The 18505-nt window shown below is 47.5% G+C and overlaps 1 protein-coding gene across 3 annotated transcripts; it reads left to right on the plus strand.

Annotated features, from left to right (window-relative positions):
- The first annotated feature begins 11515 nt into the window (after positions 1-11515).
- Positions 11516-18462, plus strand: TAC3 (tachykinin precursor 3). 3 transcript variants are annotated; one of them, XR_004059675.1, is made up of 8 exons: positions 11516-11658; positions 12242-12360; positions 14399-14492; positions 14681-14710; positions 15193-15246; positions 15982-16056; positions 16143-16317; positions 18176-18462. XR_004059675.1 is itself a non-coding variant. In XM_010389002.2 (7 exons), the coding sequence occupies exons 2-6, from the start codon at positions 12247-12249 to the stop codon at positions 16053-16055; spliced, it is 366 nt and encodes a 121-aa protein (XP_010387304.1). In that variant the 5' UTR covers positions 11529-11658; positions 12242-12246; the 3' UTR covers position 16056; positions 18176-18462. The 3 variants fall into 3 exon arrangements, 1 of the variants encoding a protein (XP_010387304.1); XR_004059676.1 differs by lacking the exon at positions 15193-15246; XM_010389002.2 differs by lacking the exon at positions 16143-16317 and having other exon boundaries at positions 11529-11658.
- The last annotated feature ends 43 nt before the right edge of the window (positions 18463-18505 follow it).

Below are 18505 nucleotides of genomic sequence, written 5' to 3' on the forward strand. Positions count from 1 at the left end.
TCAGTCAAAGGTTCAGTCAGGGTGGGTGGGTCCCTGTTCCCCCTATCTTTTCACCCAGGTGTACTTAGACCCCTGCCCCCATGCCCTTTTTCCTCCTCAGGCTCCTTGGAGCCAGCTAGTGAGGTAATGAGAAAGGAAAAGAAGGGAAATTGTCTCTGGGCTCCTTGACCGGCTGAGCTCTGGGGGGTGTTTAGAGAGACTGTGGTGGGTGGAGGGGCTGCGGGGGGAGTTAAGGATGGGGCTTAGGTCTCAGGTGGCCAGTAGACTGATTCATTAAGTGTGTCCCTGGAGGGAAGAAGTGAGCATCCCTGTCTTGGCAGAAACTGGGATCCTTTGGCGATTTAGCCTGAAAAGTGGCCCAAGGCTGGAGGGCTTATGTATGCTAGGAGTGCTGCGGAATGCAGGGTCTCCTGAACGTGGGAGAGCGCCATCACCCCCTCTACTCCCACACACAGCACAGGGCTGCATCACACCAGCCTCACCAACACCCCCTTCCTTCTCACACACCCGAGATGCCAAACTGCTGCCAACAGTTATCTTGCTCGTCGCTGTCCCACAGCTGGGGTCTGTAGCAGGTGGCCCTTCACTGGGAGGCTCCCTCATCAAGGCCCTCCCATCCCTGTGACCTGGCCCTTTCCTCTCTTCTTCCTTTATTTTTCCTACATCATCGTCATTATCTTTTTCTCACCCTCCCAACTATCTCACACCATCTTATTGTCCCTGTTTCTGTGGGCTCTGACTGATATCAATATGTAATATTTTGTAAAATGCTTTAAATATTTTTCTACTCCCCCTCATATCTATTTTCTCATAGATTCTGTCTTGTCTCAGCCTCTCACCATCCTGGCCTCTACCTTTGGGGAACAAGCTGCTCATATATTCACAGTAAAATTTAGATCTGTGGTCTTTGAGGGGCTGCCTTTGTTTTTGTCTCTGGCTGTCTCTTCTTCCTTTTGAGATCTCTACCTTGCCTACCTCTTCCCACTTCCTTCCCTGAACTCACTGTGCCTTGAAGCTGGGGTCTCCCTCCACTTGACTTCCATCTGTAGGCAGCTCACGGCCCGGCTATCATGCTGGCCAGGGAGAACTGATTAACTTCTCTTCCTGCCTGCAGATTAATCTGCTCTCTGAGCACAAGCCACTTGCTTCTGGCACACCCTGCTCTAAGCTGAGATAGGACCTGGGGAATCATCTGTTTTCAGGCGGGTGAGGGGCTAGAGGCTACCTTGTTTGGGAGAAGGGTGGCTCTGTTCAGAATAGGGGTAACTCAGGTTCTGACCAGCCTTCTCCCACCCCCCAACAGCTCTCCCCATCCTTGACTTCTCAGAATCAGGCTGAGAAGAGCCTATCTAGCCGAGAGGGGGGTGGTGACCTGCGCCTCATCGCCCCGCTTTCCATCTCATCTCCTGCTCCCAGGGCCCAAATTGTCGTCACTTTCCCGGTGAAGTGGTCATTTTCAGAAGCAATTTCAGGAGAACATGCAGCTGCTGCTCCCTATCTTGCATTTCCCTTCACAGGGCTGAAGGCACTGTCAGCTCCCTGAGCTGTGGGTGGTGGGAGAGGGGAAGGGCTAGGGCCCTCACCCCTGTGCTCACTGTGCCCATCATGTGGATGGACTGGAGTTCGAGGAAGGGAAGGCACTCCCCTCCTCCTTTACTCCTCTGTCTCTTCCTTCCTCCTCCTTTTTCCTGTCTCTGCCTCTTTTCTGGAGCCCGAGTGTGTGTTTTCATCCCCTGAAACCAATAGGGACTCAGTTTCCCCACCTGTGTTTGTTACAGGGTTGGAATTAGCTTCATCACTGCGGGAGAAGCTGGAGTTCTGCTACCAGTCCTCCCCTCCCCAGCCCTGCCTCTTCTCTCCTAGCCCTTTCCCTTCTGCCAGTTCAGCGCTGTCAGAGTCTGGGTTGTTTCACCCTCTGAGGGGCACAAGCCATCCTGGATTCCCCTAACCCATGAGGAGCCATCCTAGCATCTCACAGCTTAAACCAGCTCTAGCTCAGTCCTCCTGGCTTAGTCCATTTCTTCCCCAGGCTCTGAGGGCCTCTTGTTCCTTGCTCTGTGGGGTTTTCTTCAGCTGTCTCCTGGCTGCAGGACATGGCAGGACGTAGAATGCTGTCATCCTTCCACTCTTCATTGGTATCTCCACCCAGTGTCACATATGACCCTAGCCCTGCCCTCCCCTCGCCATTACCTGTCTGGGATTTTGAGAGAGTCCACAAGTTGTGCGTGTGGTGGATATATTCAGGCCATCTCGTGTGCACAAGCTAGAGGGTCTGCTTCTACCTCTGGCCCTTAGTGAATTGCTGACTAACCTGTCTCATCACAGCACAACTGTACACACCTTTTCCTGGCCCCATCCCTAACCCATCGTAGCGGCAAAGAGGGGAAGTTGCAGGGGAAGAGCTGCTAAGGACCCTGGACTCCAAGTACCCTGCTCCTCTAGGCCAGGGACATCATCTGAGATGTGGCTCAAATAAAGGGTGGGTGTTCAAGAAAAAACACTTGGGCACTCTATAGCTGCAACACCCACTTTACATGTCATTTCCATATGATTTGTAGGCAAAATGAAGCCCAGGCTGTCCTAGCCCTCCAATACCTCCCTCCCTCATCATTGCTCCAACATAGCCTAGCATTAGCTCTTTCAAGTCTTTGCTAATCCCAGAGATCAAGGGGTGATCAGCTCTCCCTGCCATCCCCTTGTTCCCTGCCCCCCGCCACCATCCTTGGCTCCTGCCATCCTCTTTGAGATGCTGCATCATCAAAGGAATTATTTATGGTGGACCTTTGCTGAAGCCCTGCTTCCCTGGTGCCAGGGCTTGGGAGCAGGGATGGATGGGTTGGTGGGGGAGAGGGCTGGATGCAGAGACCCAGGAGGCTTTTGGTTCTCAGCTCTTGGCTTAACACCTCCTCCTCTTGCACACCCAACTCCCTTCAGCCTGCTTAGCTTGGGCCTCCAGCTCCAGATTGGTGGGGTTAGGAGAGGAGGAGGAGGGAGATGGATGGATCCAATTAGGAACAGCAACTGGGCTCCTCATAGGAGTGAAACAGTCATGCCATTTGCATGTAAACAGCTTCCCACTTCTCTCCTCATCCTACCAAATGCTCCCAACCCTGGGTCCTGGCCCATGTTCTTTGCCCATATAGCCCAGTAATTAGCTGGGTAATGAGAAGCTTTTAATGAGTCCCATTAGCATCTCGTGTAATAAAGAGGCCTTGAGACCCAGCTGCTGTCCTCACTTTGGGATGAACATGGGTCCCTATGTAGCCAGTGACTTCTGTCAGTACAGTCTAAGTTCTTGGGTGGGGTGGGAGACAAACATTTCAGGACCCCAGCAACACTTGAGAGGTTCCATGGTGGATTCATGTTTTTGACTGTGATACAAGAAACTTGTCTCTGGCTTCCTTGTTCATTTTGTAAATAACATTTTTTTTTTCTTTTAGGAGACAGAGTCTTACTTTGTTGCTCAGGCTGGAGTACAGCAATGCAGTTATAGCTCACTACAGCCTCAACCTCCTGAGCTCAAGTGATCCTCCTGCCTCAGCCTCTGGGATAGCTGGGACTACAGGCATGCGCCACCATGCCTGGCTAATTTTTAAAAATGTTTTTGTAGAGATGGGGTCTTACTTGCTATGTTGCTCAGACTGGTCTCGAACTTCTGGCTTCAAGCAATTCTCCCACCTCACCCTCCTAAAGTGCTGGGAGTATGGGCATAAGCCACCATGTCCAGCCTTGTAAATGTATTTTTATTGAGCACCTGTTATATGTCAAACATTATAAAGTGAGGGATACAGTAGCAAGCAAAACAGACAAAAATTCTTGCCATCATGACACTTGTATTCCTGGGTGGGAGTGGTGGTAGAAAGACAATAAGTAAAATACTTAGCATGGTGGATGTAATAAGTTCATGAAGGGAAAAATGGGAGTGAGATAAATGGAGTTTTGGGGTGGTGATAATTTTAAATAGGGTGATTGGGGAAGGGCTTGTTGCATAGATTGTTTTTGTAGTAAATATGTGATAAAGATACAGTTCTTTCCCAATCTCAAGATGTAGAAGAGCAGAAGGTCCCAAATATTCAAGTCTCTTGGAGAGGGGGCTCCCCATTCCCTCTGGGACAGTTAACTGTTCCCTCACAGGTCAAAGTTTATGCCAGTGCAGTAAAAAAAAGTGGGAGACCTGGGGTGAGACAAACCTGGATTTGAGGCTGTTCTTCACTGATTAGTAGCCATATGTACTAGAGCAAGTGACTGAACCTTCTGGGCCTTTTTCTCATATGGAAAATCAGAATATTTCCTACTTACATGGTCATGGTGATGAAAACCATATGGACTGCTCCACACCGAAGCACCCTGCAAACATTCAAACCCTGTACCCATTACAAACACTGGGCTGACGGATGGCTCTGGCTTTGCTTTTGCATCTCCGCTGTCTCATTCAGCAGCAGCATCTGGCTCTGCCTCTTGGCTCTGATCCTGGCTCTGACTCTCCCCTGGGGCTCTCTCCCTTGGGTGAGAAATAAGCAGATAATCTCCCTCATCTGTGTGGGGTGTGAACAAGAGGCTTGAAAGGTTAGAGAAGAAGATGCCTGAACTGCAGGGAGACAGATTAGAGCGGGGAAAATGTAACTCTGAGGAAAAAGGGAAGCAATTAAGAGATCAAGGCCATGGGCGGTGGCTCATGCCTGTAATCCCAACACTTTGGGAGGCTGAGGCTGGAGGATCACGAGATCAGGAGTTCGAGACCAGTCTGGCCAACATAGTGAAACCCCATCTCTACTAAAAGTACAAAAAAATTAGCCAGGTATGGTGGTGTGCGCCTGTAATCCCAGCTACTTGGGAGGCTGAAGCAGAAGAATCGCGTGAACCTGGGAGGCGGAGGATGCTGTGAGCCAAGATTGAACCGTTGCAGCACTCCAACCTGGGTGACAGTGTGAGACTCTGTCTCAAAAAAAAAAAAAAAAAAAAAAAAAAAGAGATCAAGGCTGGGGAGGGGACAGGGGCAGCACAGTTATCGAGTTCTGTTCATCCTCTCTGAGATTACATCAGGAGGCATAAAAGAACTCTAGAAGGATGCAGGTAAGTCCAGCTAATTCAGGGGTCAAGAAGGATTGAGGTGAGAGAGGCATGAGCACTGCTGAGGAGTGGAGGGAGGCCGACACTGGAGCTTTCTTTGCCCAACAGCAGGGGAGGGGTGTGACACTCACAAGGACCAATGTGATGGGGCAGCTCCCTCTGGGAGGAGGACAGGAGAGGACTGGAGGGGATGCTCAGCTCACCTTGTAACCCTCAGGGGCCTGAGCCTGGTGGTCCTGGGTGGGGAGGGGCGCCTGCCTGAAACTGTTTTAGCCCAGGAGTCAAGCCTGAAGGTTAAAAGGCAAGGAGCTGTTGGATGAACAAGGTGGGGAAAGAGGCCCAGGGTCCATATCTACTGAGCCGGACTCAGACATGGGAATTGGTGTTGTGAGGGCCAAGACACGTGGCCTCCTAAAAGTTTGCTGAAAATCACTGACATGAGACTAATTGATTCATAGGAGAAAAGGTAGATAAATTTGTTTAATATGTATATATGAGCGCCTTTAGAATGAAGACCCAAAGATATAGGGGAAATTGCCATATATATATATATATTTTTTTTTTTTTTGAGACGGAGTCTTGCTCTAGTCTCCCAGGCTAGAGTGCAGTGGCACGATCTTGGCTCACTGCAACCTCTGCCTGCTGGGTTCAAGCAATTCTCCTGCCTCATCCTCCTAAGTAGCTGCGACTACAGGCATGTGCCACCATGCCTGGCTAATTTTTTGTATTTTTTAGTAGAGACAGAGTTTCACCATGCTGGCCAGGCTGGTCTCGAACTCCTGACCTTGTGATCCGCCCACATTGGCCTCCCAAAGTGCTGGGATTACATGCGTGAGCCACCGCGCCCAGCCTGAAATTGCCAATTTTTGTGTTTATATTTTACAAAGTATGGACAGCTGTGTAGAAATATGACTGGACAGAAGGGCATACTGTAATGTTAACAGACTGAGTGGGGAAACCCAGGAAGGCCTGTTGAGATTCTTCCCAGCCTCTCACATTCCTTCCTTCTGGGTATGGGGCAGGACCCTCTCTGGACGGGGGAGGCGGGGAGTCTTAGGACCTAAATCAAATAAGGTAGGTCAGATAATTTTTTATGGCCAGTTTTTACATAGAGTAATTTTAGGTTTTATGGCTGGCTTTGGGGAAAAGAGGTTCTGGTTTGTATAGCTGGCCTTGGGGAAGAATGGGACCCAGCGACAGGAGGACAGGAGAGGGTCAGAGAAAAACTTCTGCTTTTGAGGTTGCTACTGAGGCCTTCATTTTAGGGTATTGTCTTCTGAGCCCCAGATTTCCTCGGGGTAAAATTTTAAAAGAAGTGTTATAGTCCAGAAATTGAGTTGGTGAATTGTCTTATAAGCCATGGAACTAGTCTCTTAGTCCTGAGAATAGGCCAGTCTAGTTAAATAGTTATTAGTTGTGTCTCATTTTAGGCAGTGGTGTTGCAGATGGACTTCCACCAAAGCCAGGCCTCTATATGATATGAGTAATCGGTTATTTAGTAAGAGGCATTTTTGTCTCAAAAAAAAATAAAAATATACGAATAAATGAATGTATGTTTCTTATCAGACTAAGTCTGTTCTATCATTAATTCCAAAAGGGAGGAGGGTCTGGTTCCCCATTCCCATCATGGCCTGACCTAGTTTTCAGGTTAATTTTAGAATACCCTTGGCTGTGAGGAGTCGTCCATTCAGATGGTTAGGGAGCTTTAGAATTTTACTTTTGGTTTACAAAGTCATGTGAATTAAACAGACATTTGAGTTAAAGTTTTTATTTTTTAACAAAATACTTGAAGTAGAGCTTATAGGTTTATCCTTTTTTTTTTTTTTTTATGAGTCAGGTTCTCCTTCTGTCACCTAGGCCGGAGTGCAGTGGTGCCATCACAGCTCACTGCAGCCTCGACCTCCAGGGCTCAAGCAATCCTTCTACCTGGCTGACTAGCTGGGACTACAGGTGCGTGCCACCATACCTGGCTAATTTATGTATTTTTTTGTAGGTATGGGGGATTTTGCCATCTTGCCCAGGCTGGTCTTGAACTCCTGGGCTCAAGCAATTTTCCCAACTTGACCTCCCAAAGTGTTGGAATTACAGGCGTGAGGCACTACGCCAGACCAGATTTTTTATTTGTCAGTTTCTAGGTAGTTTTCCCCAACTTCAGACTATCAATTTTGTAATTATCTGTTTTATGTCTTAATTATTAACTAGGCAACTCTAAACTTGTATCTCTAAGACATGACTTTTAGGTAAAATGAGGTAGAAAATGTATATTTCAAAGGCATAGAATTTAGATCTAAATAAAGATAAAGTTATCTAAATTTTAAGCCATTGTCTTTTCTATTCTAAAAGGTTTTGGAGGTTTGGGTGAGAGAGGGAGATGCCCTTAGAAATGGAGTTTTTGTTGTTGTTGTTTTGTTTTGAGATGGAGTCTCGCTCTGTCACCCAGGCTGGAGTGCAGTGGCACGATCTCCACTCACTGCAACCTTCACCTCCCGGGTTCAAGCGATTCTCCTGCCTCAACTTCCTGAGTAGTGGGGATTACAGCTGTGCGCCACCACATCCGGCTAATTTTTGTATTTTCAGTAGAGACCAGGTCTCACCATGCTAGCCAGGCTGATCTCGAACTCCCAACCTCAGGTGATCCGCTTGCCTTGGCCTCCCAAAGTGCTGGGATTACAGGCATGAGCCACTACGCCCGGTCTTCTCTGAGTTTTTTAAGGAGTCTGAGTCATTAGAAGTCTTTTCTAGATTTTTTAAAAATGTGGTATTGAAGATGGCAAAGAGGAAGGAGGAATAGGGTGGAGTAAAAGTGAACGGGAGAATAGATTTTAAGAAAGGAAGTGAACAGAGACATTAAGCACATTTAAAAAAAAAAAAGATTTTAGCCTACTGAACAAAATTTATTTAAATAGGATTTAAAGAGAAAACACAGGAAGGCTTTAAAAATATACACATAGCTTGAATATTAGCTTTTAATTAAGTTGACTTCTAACCATGGAACTTTAACAAAAATTCTTTTGAATTTCTCTCTCTCTCTCCCCCTTTAAAACTTTTTGAAGACACGGGGTTTCGCCCTGTTACCCAGGCTAGTCTCAAGCCCGCGGAACTTCTGGGCTAAAGCGATCTGCCCGCCTAGGCCTCCCAAAGTGGTAGGATTACAGGTGTGAGCCACTGTGCCTTGCCTTAAATCTCTTGTTACCAGATTTTAGTTGGGACAAATGCTGATATTTTAAAAGTCACATAAATTTTAAGCCGAAAAGGACTGATTTCTTTTTTTTTTATTTTTTAATTTTTATGTATTTATTTTTTTTGAGACGGAGTCTCGCTGTGTCGCCCAGGCTGGAGTGCAGTGCCGGATCTCGGCTCACTGCAAGCTCCGCCTCCCGGGTTCACGCCATTCTCCCGCCTCTGCCTCCGAGTAGCTGGGACTACAGGTGCCCGCCACCACGCCCGGCTAGTTTTTTGTATTTTTAGTAGAGACGGGGTTTCACCATGTTAGCCAGGATGGTCTCGATCTCCTGACCTCGTGATCCACCCGCCTTAGTCTCCCAAAGTGCTGGGATTACAGGCTTGAGCCACCGCGCCCGGCCTGCACTGATTTCTGATTAGGAAGGAAACCCTAAGCTGCGGCGGGAATTTTAATTATTAAACTGTAAAATGGAGCAGCCTCCGTTGTTAATTTTGTATGGAATCCAAAATGGCAGTTTGAGTGTAATTGTTTTAGGTCAGGTTTTCGTGCTTTAATCAAGACAAGTTTTAAGGATAGCTATGGCACTATTATGTGTCCTTTTAATTTGGTCTTTCTATCAATTCTTTAGAGCAAGTGATTTTTTTTTTTAATTTAGGAATTTTAGTCTAAAGGATTTATCTTTTGACCATTGACAATTAGATTTTTTAATGGGGTATTTAATTCCAATAGCGACTTAATCCAATGGTTTCTTTATGTCAAAGAAGACAGAAGCCCAGGAGGGATGAGACCTTGTGAGACAGAACTCCTCTAGGAGCTTGGAATGTTTGAAAAAACATGTCTTGGGCTCCCAATCTTTTCATACTGCTTGTGATGTTACCCGAAAAATCACATCCTTCACATCCTTTGGATGGTGGAGACCAAGCGGGAATATCCCCATCTAGTCACATCATGCTCTCAAGGACATGAGACAAGAGGGAAACCTCTCACCCTGTTTTTATTTCAGGGACTGGCAGCAAAGTTTGTCATAACAGAAATCAGTCTAACCAGAACCATGAAACTGACTGGTTTGCAGCGCCTGCTCAAACAGTGGGTTGCAGGCCTCTTCTAGCCTAGGGTACCCCCTCCTTATGACAACACCAAAAGACAAAGACAAAAACAAAGGAAAATGGCAGCAGCAACAACAAAAAAGCTATTTCTGAAAGGAACGGGGTCAAACAATATGAACACTCATACCACAAAATACTAAAAAGTATATCAGACTCACTATACCAAGGTTAGTCACACACAAAACCTGTTCTCTCATTAATCTTACATTTGGAAAGGAAAAGGGAAACAATGATTTTTACTGTTCACTCATCCAGAGTCCACAGAGAGAGAGCGGAAAACTGGAAAACTGGGAGTCTGGCAGGAAATACTTACTCTTCTGCTGGCTTGTCAGGTTCCTGTATTTCCTTCTCTGCGGCTTCCAGAAAAGCACAGTAGCTTTGGTGGTCTTATTTGTGATGCCAAACTGTGGTCTTGGCCCCCTAGAGTTTCAGTGAAAATCACTGACATGAAGCAGATTAATAGGGAAAAAGGCATACACATTTATTTAATATGAATGGGAGCCTTTAGAATGAAGCCTTGCAGCTATAGGGGAATTGTCTATTTTTATGTTTAGGTTTTACCAAGTATGGACAGCTGTGTAGAAATATGACGGGACAGAAAGGGCATGATCTAATGTTAACAGGTTGAGTGGGAAAACCCAGCAAGGCCTGTCTGTTGAGATTCCTCCTGGCCTCTCTCATTCCTTCCTTCTGGGTGTGGGGCAGGACCCTCTCTGGAATTCTGGAATGGAGGTCTTATGACCTAAGTCAAATAATGTAGGTCAGATAATTTTTTTTTTTTTTTTTGAAACGGAGTCTATCTCTGTCAATAGGCTGGAGTACAGTGGTGTGATCTCGGCTCGCTACAACCTGTGCCTCCTGGGTTCAAGCCATTCTCTTGCCTCAGCCTCCTGACTAGCTGGGATTACAGGTGTGTGCCACCACGCCCAACTAATTTTTGTATTTTTAGTAGAGATGGGGTTTTACTATGTTGGTCAGGCTGGTCTCAAACTTCTGACTCCAAGTGATCCACCTGCCTCAGCCTCCCAAAGTGCTGGGATTACAGGCGTGAGCCACCACGCCCTCCATGCTTAGCCTATTTTTAATGGGAGTTTCATCCTCACTGGTGAGTGCTTTCATTGTCCTTAGGTGCCCCAAACCATGTGTTTAAAAATTTAAATGCACAAAGAAATAAGTAGCCGTGTATAGTAGTAATAATTTGTTTTGAATAACTGTCATAAGTCACCTCTAAAACTGTATTTTTTATCTAGTTATTATATATGACTAACTATATGTCTAGTTTTTTAAATAATACAAAGTAATTTATTTTTGGCAGCCTCAAAAACCAAAGAGATTAGGTAATGTAGTGTAGAAGAGAGCAGAGTTTTAGACCTGAGAAGAATCTGCCCACGACTCTTGAAACTCCACAACGAAAGTAGGAGACCCCAAAAAAGGGGTGAGTGCCATCTTTTCTGAGGGTTTTTTTTTTTTTTTTTTTTAGATGGAGTCTTGCTCTGTCACCAGGCTGGAGTGCAGTGATGCAATCTTGGCTCAGCCTCCCGAGTAGCTGGGACTACAGGCATGCGCCACCGTGCCCAGCTAATTTTTGTGTTTTTAGTAGAGACAGCATTTCACCATGTTGGCCAGGATAGTCTTGATCTCTTGATCTCGTGATCTGCCCGCCTTGGCCTCCCAAAGTGCTGGGATTACAGGCGTGAGCCACCACTCTCGGCTGGTCAGATAATTTTTTTGGCCAGTTTTTACGTAGAGTAATTTTAGGTTTTATGGCTGGCTGTGGGGGAAAAGGGGTTCTGGTTTTTATAGCTGGTCTTGGGGGAGAATGTAACTGAGTGACAAGAGGACAGGAGGGGGTCAGATAAAAACTTCTGCTTCTGAGGCTGCTGTTGAGGCCTTCATTTTGGGGTATTGTACAGTGTCAAACCATACACAAACCAGACACAGCAGCCAGCTCGGGTGCTGTTAGGAAATGGGCTTATTGCTGGGTCTGTGGGGTATGTGTGTGTTGTGATGTGTGGCTGCTTCTGCATCCTCCTCCCCCCGACAGCCCCCCCACCTCCCCTCCAGCCACCCTGGGATTGGTGACTCTCAGCCCCTCCCCTCAGCTCCCCTAGACCCACCCAGAGCCTTTATCAGGGAGGTGGGACTGAGTGACTGCAGCCTTCCTAGATCCCCTCCACTCGGTTTCGCTCTTTGCAGCAGCACCGGCAGCACCAGTGTGTGAGGGGAGCAGGCAGCGCTCCCAGCCAGTTCCCTGATCCTGCCAGACCACCCAGCCCCTGGCACAGAGCTGCTCCACAGGTAGGCGGTTGGGAGAATGCTGGATGGACTGGAGCTGGCACCGGGGGACAGGAGCCAGCATCAGGAGGGAATAAAGCAGATGGCAGCCTCTGATAGGGGAGCAGGGGACTGGGAAGGTGAGCAGAAAGCACGTGTAGGGCCGAGAGCTGGTTAGTGTTTGGAGCCTGTGGCTATAGACTCATTCTTTCATACCAGAAAGTTTTTGCCTAAGTCTTGGGATTATCTAGTACTGGAAAATAGCATCCAGGATCCCTCCTCCAGCTCACTAAGGAAACAAACCAGTCCATGTCCTATAAATCTACCATCTTCCTTGGGAGCTAGAGTCCCCTGGCACCACTATAGCACTGCACATCTCCGGGCGAGATGTCTGATGGGGGAGCAGGGAAGCTAAGCCCAAGGGCTGTACCCCCTTCTCAGAAATACTTTCCACCCTCTCTCCAGACCAGGGCTTGGACAGTGGAGTTGGAGGCTGGGGAAGCAGGGTCAAGCCAAGCTGCTGGTAATGAATGTCTCTTGTGCCTTCACCCACGCTGTATCTTCCTCTTCTCTCCCTTACCTGAGTCCTGTCCCTTTGCTCTCCCAGGCACCATGAGGATCATGCTGCTATTCACAGCCATCCTGACCTTCAGCCTAGCTCAGAGCTTTGGGGCTGTCTGTAAGGAGCCACAGGAAGAGATGGTTCCTGGTGGGGGCCACAGCAAGGTAAATCTCCCCAGGCAAAGTACTGGGGACATCACGGGAACCCGGGACTCTGCCTGTCTGGACAGCTGTAGTGAGGAAGCTGGGGTGGGTGGGTTGTCCATCAGAGAGCATTTTTCCTCCCTTTGGATTTCTGTGTTTCTGTGGTCCTCTCATGTTCCCACTGTCTCCAGGTGTGTTTGTGTCTCTGTATCTCTGCGTGTCTTTGACACATTGTACATAAAAGGTGCCCTACAAATATGTTGTTTGGTGGATTGATTGATGGGAGACTTGGTGATTAGATGGTACTGCGAGGGGTGAGCTAGGGTGGTCTAAGGCTCTCTATGGTCTACCTCAGACCCCTTTGCAAGGGACAGATCCCTTCTACTTCCTGGATGGTATGAAACAGTCAGAATTTCTTTCCCAAATGGTCATTTGTGTGCTATTTTACCTATCAGTTATATGTATTGTTTTATTTTCAAAATGCAAATAAATTCCCTTATCTTTTGCTCATCCACCCCCAGTAACCTCAGGTGCTTCTAAGATCCCAAGCCCTTCCTTCTTCTCTTTTCTCCCTTGCCCGCCTCTATCCTTTGCTTAGTCAGAATAGGAAAACAACAACAGCAAAAAAACCAGGTTGAACCTCGATTTCCACAGTTCCTCTACGAAAAAGCATAGGAATTGTCAGGGTAGGGATACAGGGGGAGAATAGGGAGGGAGTCTTTTCAAGGTTTTGAAATGACAGCAATTACATCGGTACAAATGCTTTTAAGATGATTACGGGTGGGACTTATCACAAATTCAATGCATGAAGTTTAACTGCCTCTTCAGCTCAAATCTGTTTAGCATTTCATTACAGGAGGCGGGCAGAGTATTCAACAATTTGGGAAAAGTGGCTGCCTGAACGCCACATGCTGGGCCAAGGGAGATATCGCCAGGGTAGCCTTGCAGGTGGCAGCGGTTGTGCCATATCCAAAAGGCCAGAACCATTAAAAAAAAAAAAAAAAAAAAAAGAAACACCCAAGCCCAGGGAGTGCCAAGTATGGGCTGGACACCGTTTGGAGCCACAAAGTTCCAGCCCAGGATAGTTAGAGTATCTGGGTTCTTCTGAGACAAACTTGTTTCAGGACTTTGGCCAATGAGATGTCCCCTCTGCCCCTCTTCGTCAATGAATGAGAGGGATTGCCATCCTACCCCTCCTCCCTGAGAGTCTGTAAGGATGAGAGAAATTGGGGCAGGAAGAGGATAGTATATAAGTGTGCCTAAGCAACTGCGTTGGTATGTGTGGGGGTGCGTTCTGTGTAAATGCACTTCTGTGTGTGCACAACAGCCCAAGGATGCATGGGTTCTGGAAAGAGAGGCACTGCCAAGACTTGAGATTTGAGGTGAAAATCTCCAGCCATGATCATTGTTATTGTTTCTCTGCAGTTACAATTAACTGGCTGTGTGGTGTGTGCCCACCACCCTGCTGTGCCCAAGTTGCTAAAAAATAAAAAAAAAAAAAAAAATCACAGGGACAATCAAGAGCCAGTGCTGGGCAACAGCTCTAGAACTTGGGGTTCAGTTGTGGAGAGAAGACATGCCTTCTGAGCATGTTGCCTTCGTGGAATTCTAGACCCAGGGCCGAAAAGGGAGAGGGAGAGAAAACTAGAGGCAGAAAGCCATGGAGAATAGAGAAAGAGGCGGTGGAAAACAGGGAGGGAAACATCCGTGGACATCATGCAGAGTAGGGGAATCACAGGGGCAGATGTGCGCCTCTAACCTCACCATGCCTGTGAATCACCTGGGGGGCTGCTTAAAATGCAGATTCTGTCTCAGGAGGTCTGGGGTAGGACCAAAAATCTGCATTTCTAACAGGCTCTGCGTAGTGCTGGTGTTGCTGTTGGTCCACAGGTCACTCCTGGAGCACCTACTTCTCGTCCAGTGTGAACCAGAGGAAATTCTGAAAGAAATTGGATGTTGGATTCAGGATGGGCTCAGGAAGAGGCTGTTTCTTGTGGGAAAAGGATGAGTGGATCTGGGTGGGAACCTCCTGCCTCAGCCCTCTTTGTTTCTTCCCTAGAGGGATCCGGATCTCTACCAGCTGCTCCAGAGACTCTTCAAAAGCCACTCATCTCTGGAGGGATTGCTCAAAGCCATGAGCCAGGCTAGCACAGGTAGGAGGCAGCCCTAGGAGAGAGGGGAGTGAGGGGCAGGATTCTGAAGATGAGAGGCCTGGGAGATCCTTTCAGATGGGAGGGAGATGGGGGATAGCTTAGTGAATCGGTGAGGGTTGTGATCTGAACCCCTTCTCATCACTGTCCAACTTCACTCCCCATTTAGACATTTGTTCTTGGTTTCACAGATCCTAAGGAATCAACATCTCCCGAAAAACGTGAGTAGCCTCTTCTCCCTCCTCATTTCTTGCCACTTTCCCAGAGCTCTGTGGGGTATTGGGCCCGGGGCCATTTTGTCCAGCCCCTTCTCACCTGGTACAAACAATATGCCAGCTCCCACTGCTCAGCCAACCTTTCCTGAAAGGGAGAGGCCATCCGGAACTAGGAGGAAGCTGGTGAGAGGGGCATAGTGGACTCTCCCTCTGCTGGTTGGTCATTGGAAAACAAGAGGACCTCTTGGTGGCCCTGAAGATTCCAAGTCGGGCACCTGCTAGAGCAGAAAATTCTTGAAATGTGGAGGAAGGAAAGGTGGGCAGAGAGAGTGGATTTAGGGGAGACACTTGCTAACTGTAAGGAGTCATGCTTTGACAGGAAAAAGGAACAGAGACCAGAAACCCAGTCTCAGAAGTGTTGACCCATGTCTGGGAAGATGTATCACTTTCTCATAGTCACTGCTGACAATGTTGGCCCTTTTCTGCAGGTGACATGCATGACTTCTTTGTGGGACTGATGGGCAAGAGGAGTGTCCAGCCAGGTAGGAGTGTGTGGGGGTACGGTGGAAGGGCTTAGGGTACTGGCAGAGTATGATAGAAGTCACATGCCCCATATTATTCACCAGAGGGAAAGACAGGACCTTTCTTTTTTTTTTTTTTAATTTTTATTATTTTATTTTATTTTATTTTATTTTATTTTATTTTATTTTTGAGACGGAGTCTCGTTCTGCCGCCCAGGCTGGAGTGCTGTGGCCAGATCTCAGCTCACTGCAAGCTCCGCCTCCCGGGTTCACGCCATTCTCCTGCCTCAGCCTCCCCAGTAGCTGGGACTACAGGCTCCCGCCACTGCGCCCGGCTAATTTTTTTGTATTTTTTTAGTAGAGACGGGGTTTCACCGTGTTAGCCAGGATGGTCTCGATCTCCTGACCTCGTGATCCGCCCGTCTTGGCCTCCCAAAGTACTGGGATTACAGGCTTGAGCCACCGCGCCCGGCCCATAAGACAGGACCTTTCTTACCTTCAGTGAGGGTTCCTCGGCCCCTTCATCCCAATCAGCTTAGATCCACAGGCAAGACTTCCCTGGGAACAGAGGAGCAGAGACCTTTATAAGGTAGACCTGCTGCAGTTGGGAGGAAGGACAGGGAGACTCTGCTTCTCCCCAGTCTGCCAACTCTGTCTTTGAATGCTGCCCTTCATAGCCAGCCCTTTGCTGTTGGATCAGGGTGTAGTTCACATTCAGGAAGATCCCTCTTACTTACACTGTTTGCTTTACCCTAGACTCTCCTACTGATGTGAATCAAGAGAACGTCCCCAGCTTTGGCACCCTCAAGTATCCCCCGAGAGCAGAATGAGGTAAGGATTGTTCATTAGAGAGGGGAGAGGGGACTGGGGAGGGGGCTGTGGGGGTTGCCAGCTGTACATTTCCTCACATGCTACAGGTATTAAAGCTCATAGATTTGCCCTGAAATACACTGCCAGTGCCCAGCACACTGTCGGTCAAACACAAAGACACTTAGAGGCACGTGTGTGTGTGTGTGTGTGTGTGTGTACACATCCTCCCATCTTTCATCTTCTTCCTCTGGATCATGGACCTCAGCTGACTATTGAGCAGGAGTGAGTGCTGGGAGATGAGGAGAGAGGGGCTTCTCTGATGGGTAACTTCTGTTGTTTGGACTTCATTCTTTTGTGATCTATGCAAAAAGATGGAGAGATTATTATCTGATAATTACAAATACCACAACCAATTCACAGGCAAGCATTTGCCTCCCAGGCAGGCTGAGCCTTTCAGATCACTCAGAATCCTGGGTTACTGGGTCCAGAGGGTAGTCATACACAAGGATGATTCAGGAAGAAATGCAAGGAGCTCTGAAATCTAATGGGAGTAGCAGGAAACCATATCTGAATCTCTCTCTTTAGCGTAATGAATAGGAACATGGCCTCAATGTGAATCCTGGATCTGCCACTCTATCTGTATCTTTTTGGCCAAGTTACATGCCCTCCTGTGCCTCAGTTTCCTCATCTGAAAAATGAAAGTGATAATAGTATCTTGCGGGGTTGTGGTTTTGAGGATTGAGTATAGGTAAAGTGTTCAGAACAGTGCCGGGTGCATAGTGCTGTGTGCCAATTTTATAATAATTGTCCCAGTTTAGGAGGTGTGGGGGATGTCCTAATGTTTCCCCTGACTAGCTCTGTCTGGACCCCAGGCCTGAGTGGGCTGACAGATTCCTCACTTAGTATGCGAGTGTGAGAGTCCCCCAGGGAAGTGTCTAGTCAAAACACGAACCTTCTGCCTTGACACTGTCTTCCCACACACAGCAATAGCAGCTCTGCCAATGGCTTTCTTTTCACTAGCTTCCAAAGAAGTGGGGCGAGGGGAGTGAAAACGAGAGGGAGAGGGATTGGGAAGGCTCTTAATCATGGAAAGCCTCCTGCCTTTCTCCCTGTGTCCCTGTTACCCATACTCATTGGTCTCAAGGTGGCACGCCCAGGACCCAAGGAGCTGGCCCTTGATGATGCTGCCTGTGCATGAATTCCTGGGACAAGAGACTGGGTCTGGCCCCCCCATTTAGTGTTGGGTGAGAGGGCACAAAGAGCTATAATAACTGTAACTCGCTGATTACATGGTAGTTACTGTATCATTTTGCTCTCATTAGATGGTTATTTCAGTCCTGCCAATGGCCAGATAATTATACAAGCAGCTATATCTGGATGACATACTCTCCTCCAGCGTTATGCACTGGCCATAAAGATAATTACAGTGCAATTTTGCTATAGCATTTTATACAAATGGCAAAAACAAGTGTATTGTGGAAATCTACTTTTAATGCTTGTTTGTGCATCCAGGCTCTTTCAGAGGGACCCATAATTGCAGCCTTCATAATCTTACCACTGAGGGAGCATTCCCAACCTGTTAGGTGTCAGGCAGAATAGGACATAAGGTTTCTGGGAGCCGGCATTTAAACATTACATGAGATGGATCAACAAAGATCATTGTGTCATCTGATTTCATTCATGTGAAACTGTTGAAAAAGGAAGTAATCCCTGGGCCTGTCCTTTCTCTAGGAGGTTTCTGGGAAGAGGAGGAACTGGATAAGGCAGGGGAAGCATTCCTAGTAGGGCACCTTGAACAGGGCTGTGTGTATGTCTGGCTCATGGGGGTGCTAGGATGGCATGAACTTAGTTCCTACTTTTTGGTCCGCATGGGCCCCACTGGCCATGCACACAGGTGTGTAGAGTAATGTAAATATGGCAGCCGGGAAGGTGCAAGTACCTGCTGCTAGGAGAGTTCCATCCTCAGTCCCAAAGCCTGGAGGGCAGGCTGAGGGTCAAGACTCTTGTTCTTTCCTCTCGCACAAACGCCCCTCCCCTTCTCTCCTGCTGCCCCAGCAGGTTTTAGTGGGGTTTTTTTTTCACAGGACATAAGATGTGATTTCAGTGTTTTTTGTTTGTTTGTTTGTTTTTTTGTCCTCAGCGCTCCACTTCCGGACTCCTGGACTGCATTAGGAAGACCTGTTTCCTTGTCCCAATCCCCAGGTGCACACACTCCTGTTACCCTTTCTCTTCCCTGTTCTTGTAACATTCTTGTGCTTTGACTCCTTCTCCATCTTTTCTACCTGACCCTGGTGTGGAAACTGCATAGCGAATATCCCCAATCCCAATGAGCATTGACTACAGAATCCCCTATAGTTCCTGTAGTGTCCTACATTAAAAATATAATGTCTCTCTCTACTCCTCAACAATAAAGGATTTTTTCATATGGATGATGTGATGTGTGTGTTTACTCATTTGGTTAGTGGATTTT

This window comes from Rhinopithecus roxellana, chromosome 10 (genome assembly GCF_007565055.1).
Source record: "Rhinopithecus roxellana isolate Shanxi Qingling chromosome 10, ASM756505v1, whole genome shotgun sequence".
Taxonomy (NCBI): domain Eukaryota; kingdom Metazoa; phylum Chordata; class Mammalia; order Primates; family Cercopithecidae; genus Rhinopithecus; species Rhinopithecus roxellana.

Bases quoted from the DNA above. Each gene is read 5' to 3' on its own strand.
- TAC3 (XM_010389002.2), top strand. From the start codon at position 12,247: ATGAGGATCATGCTGCTATTCACAGCCATCCTGACCTTCAGCCTAGCT. The intron at 12,361-14,398 runs GTAAATCTCCCC...TTTCTTCCCTAG, and splicing joins CTGGTGGGGGCCACAGCAAG to AGGGATCCGGATCTCTACCA. The intron at 15,247-15,981 runs GTAGGAGTGTGT...GCTTTACCCTAG, and splicing joins CAAGAGGAGTGTCCAGCCAG to ACTCTCCTACTGATGTGAAT.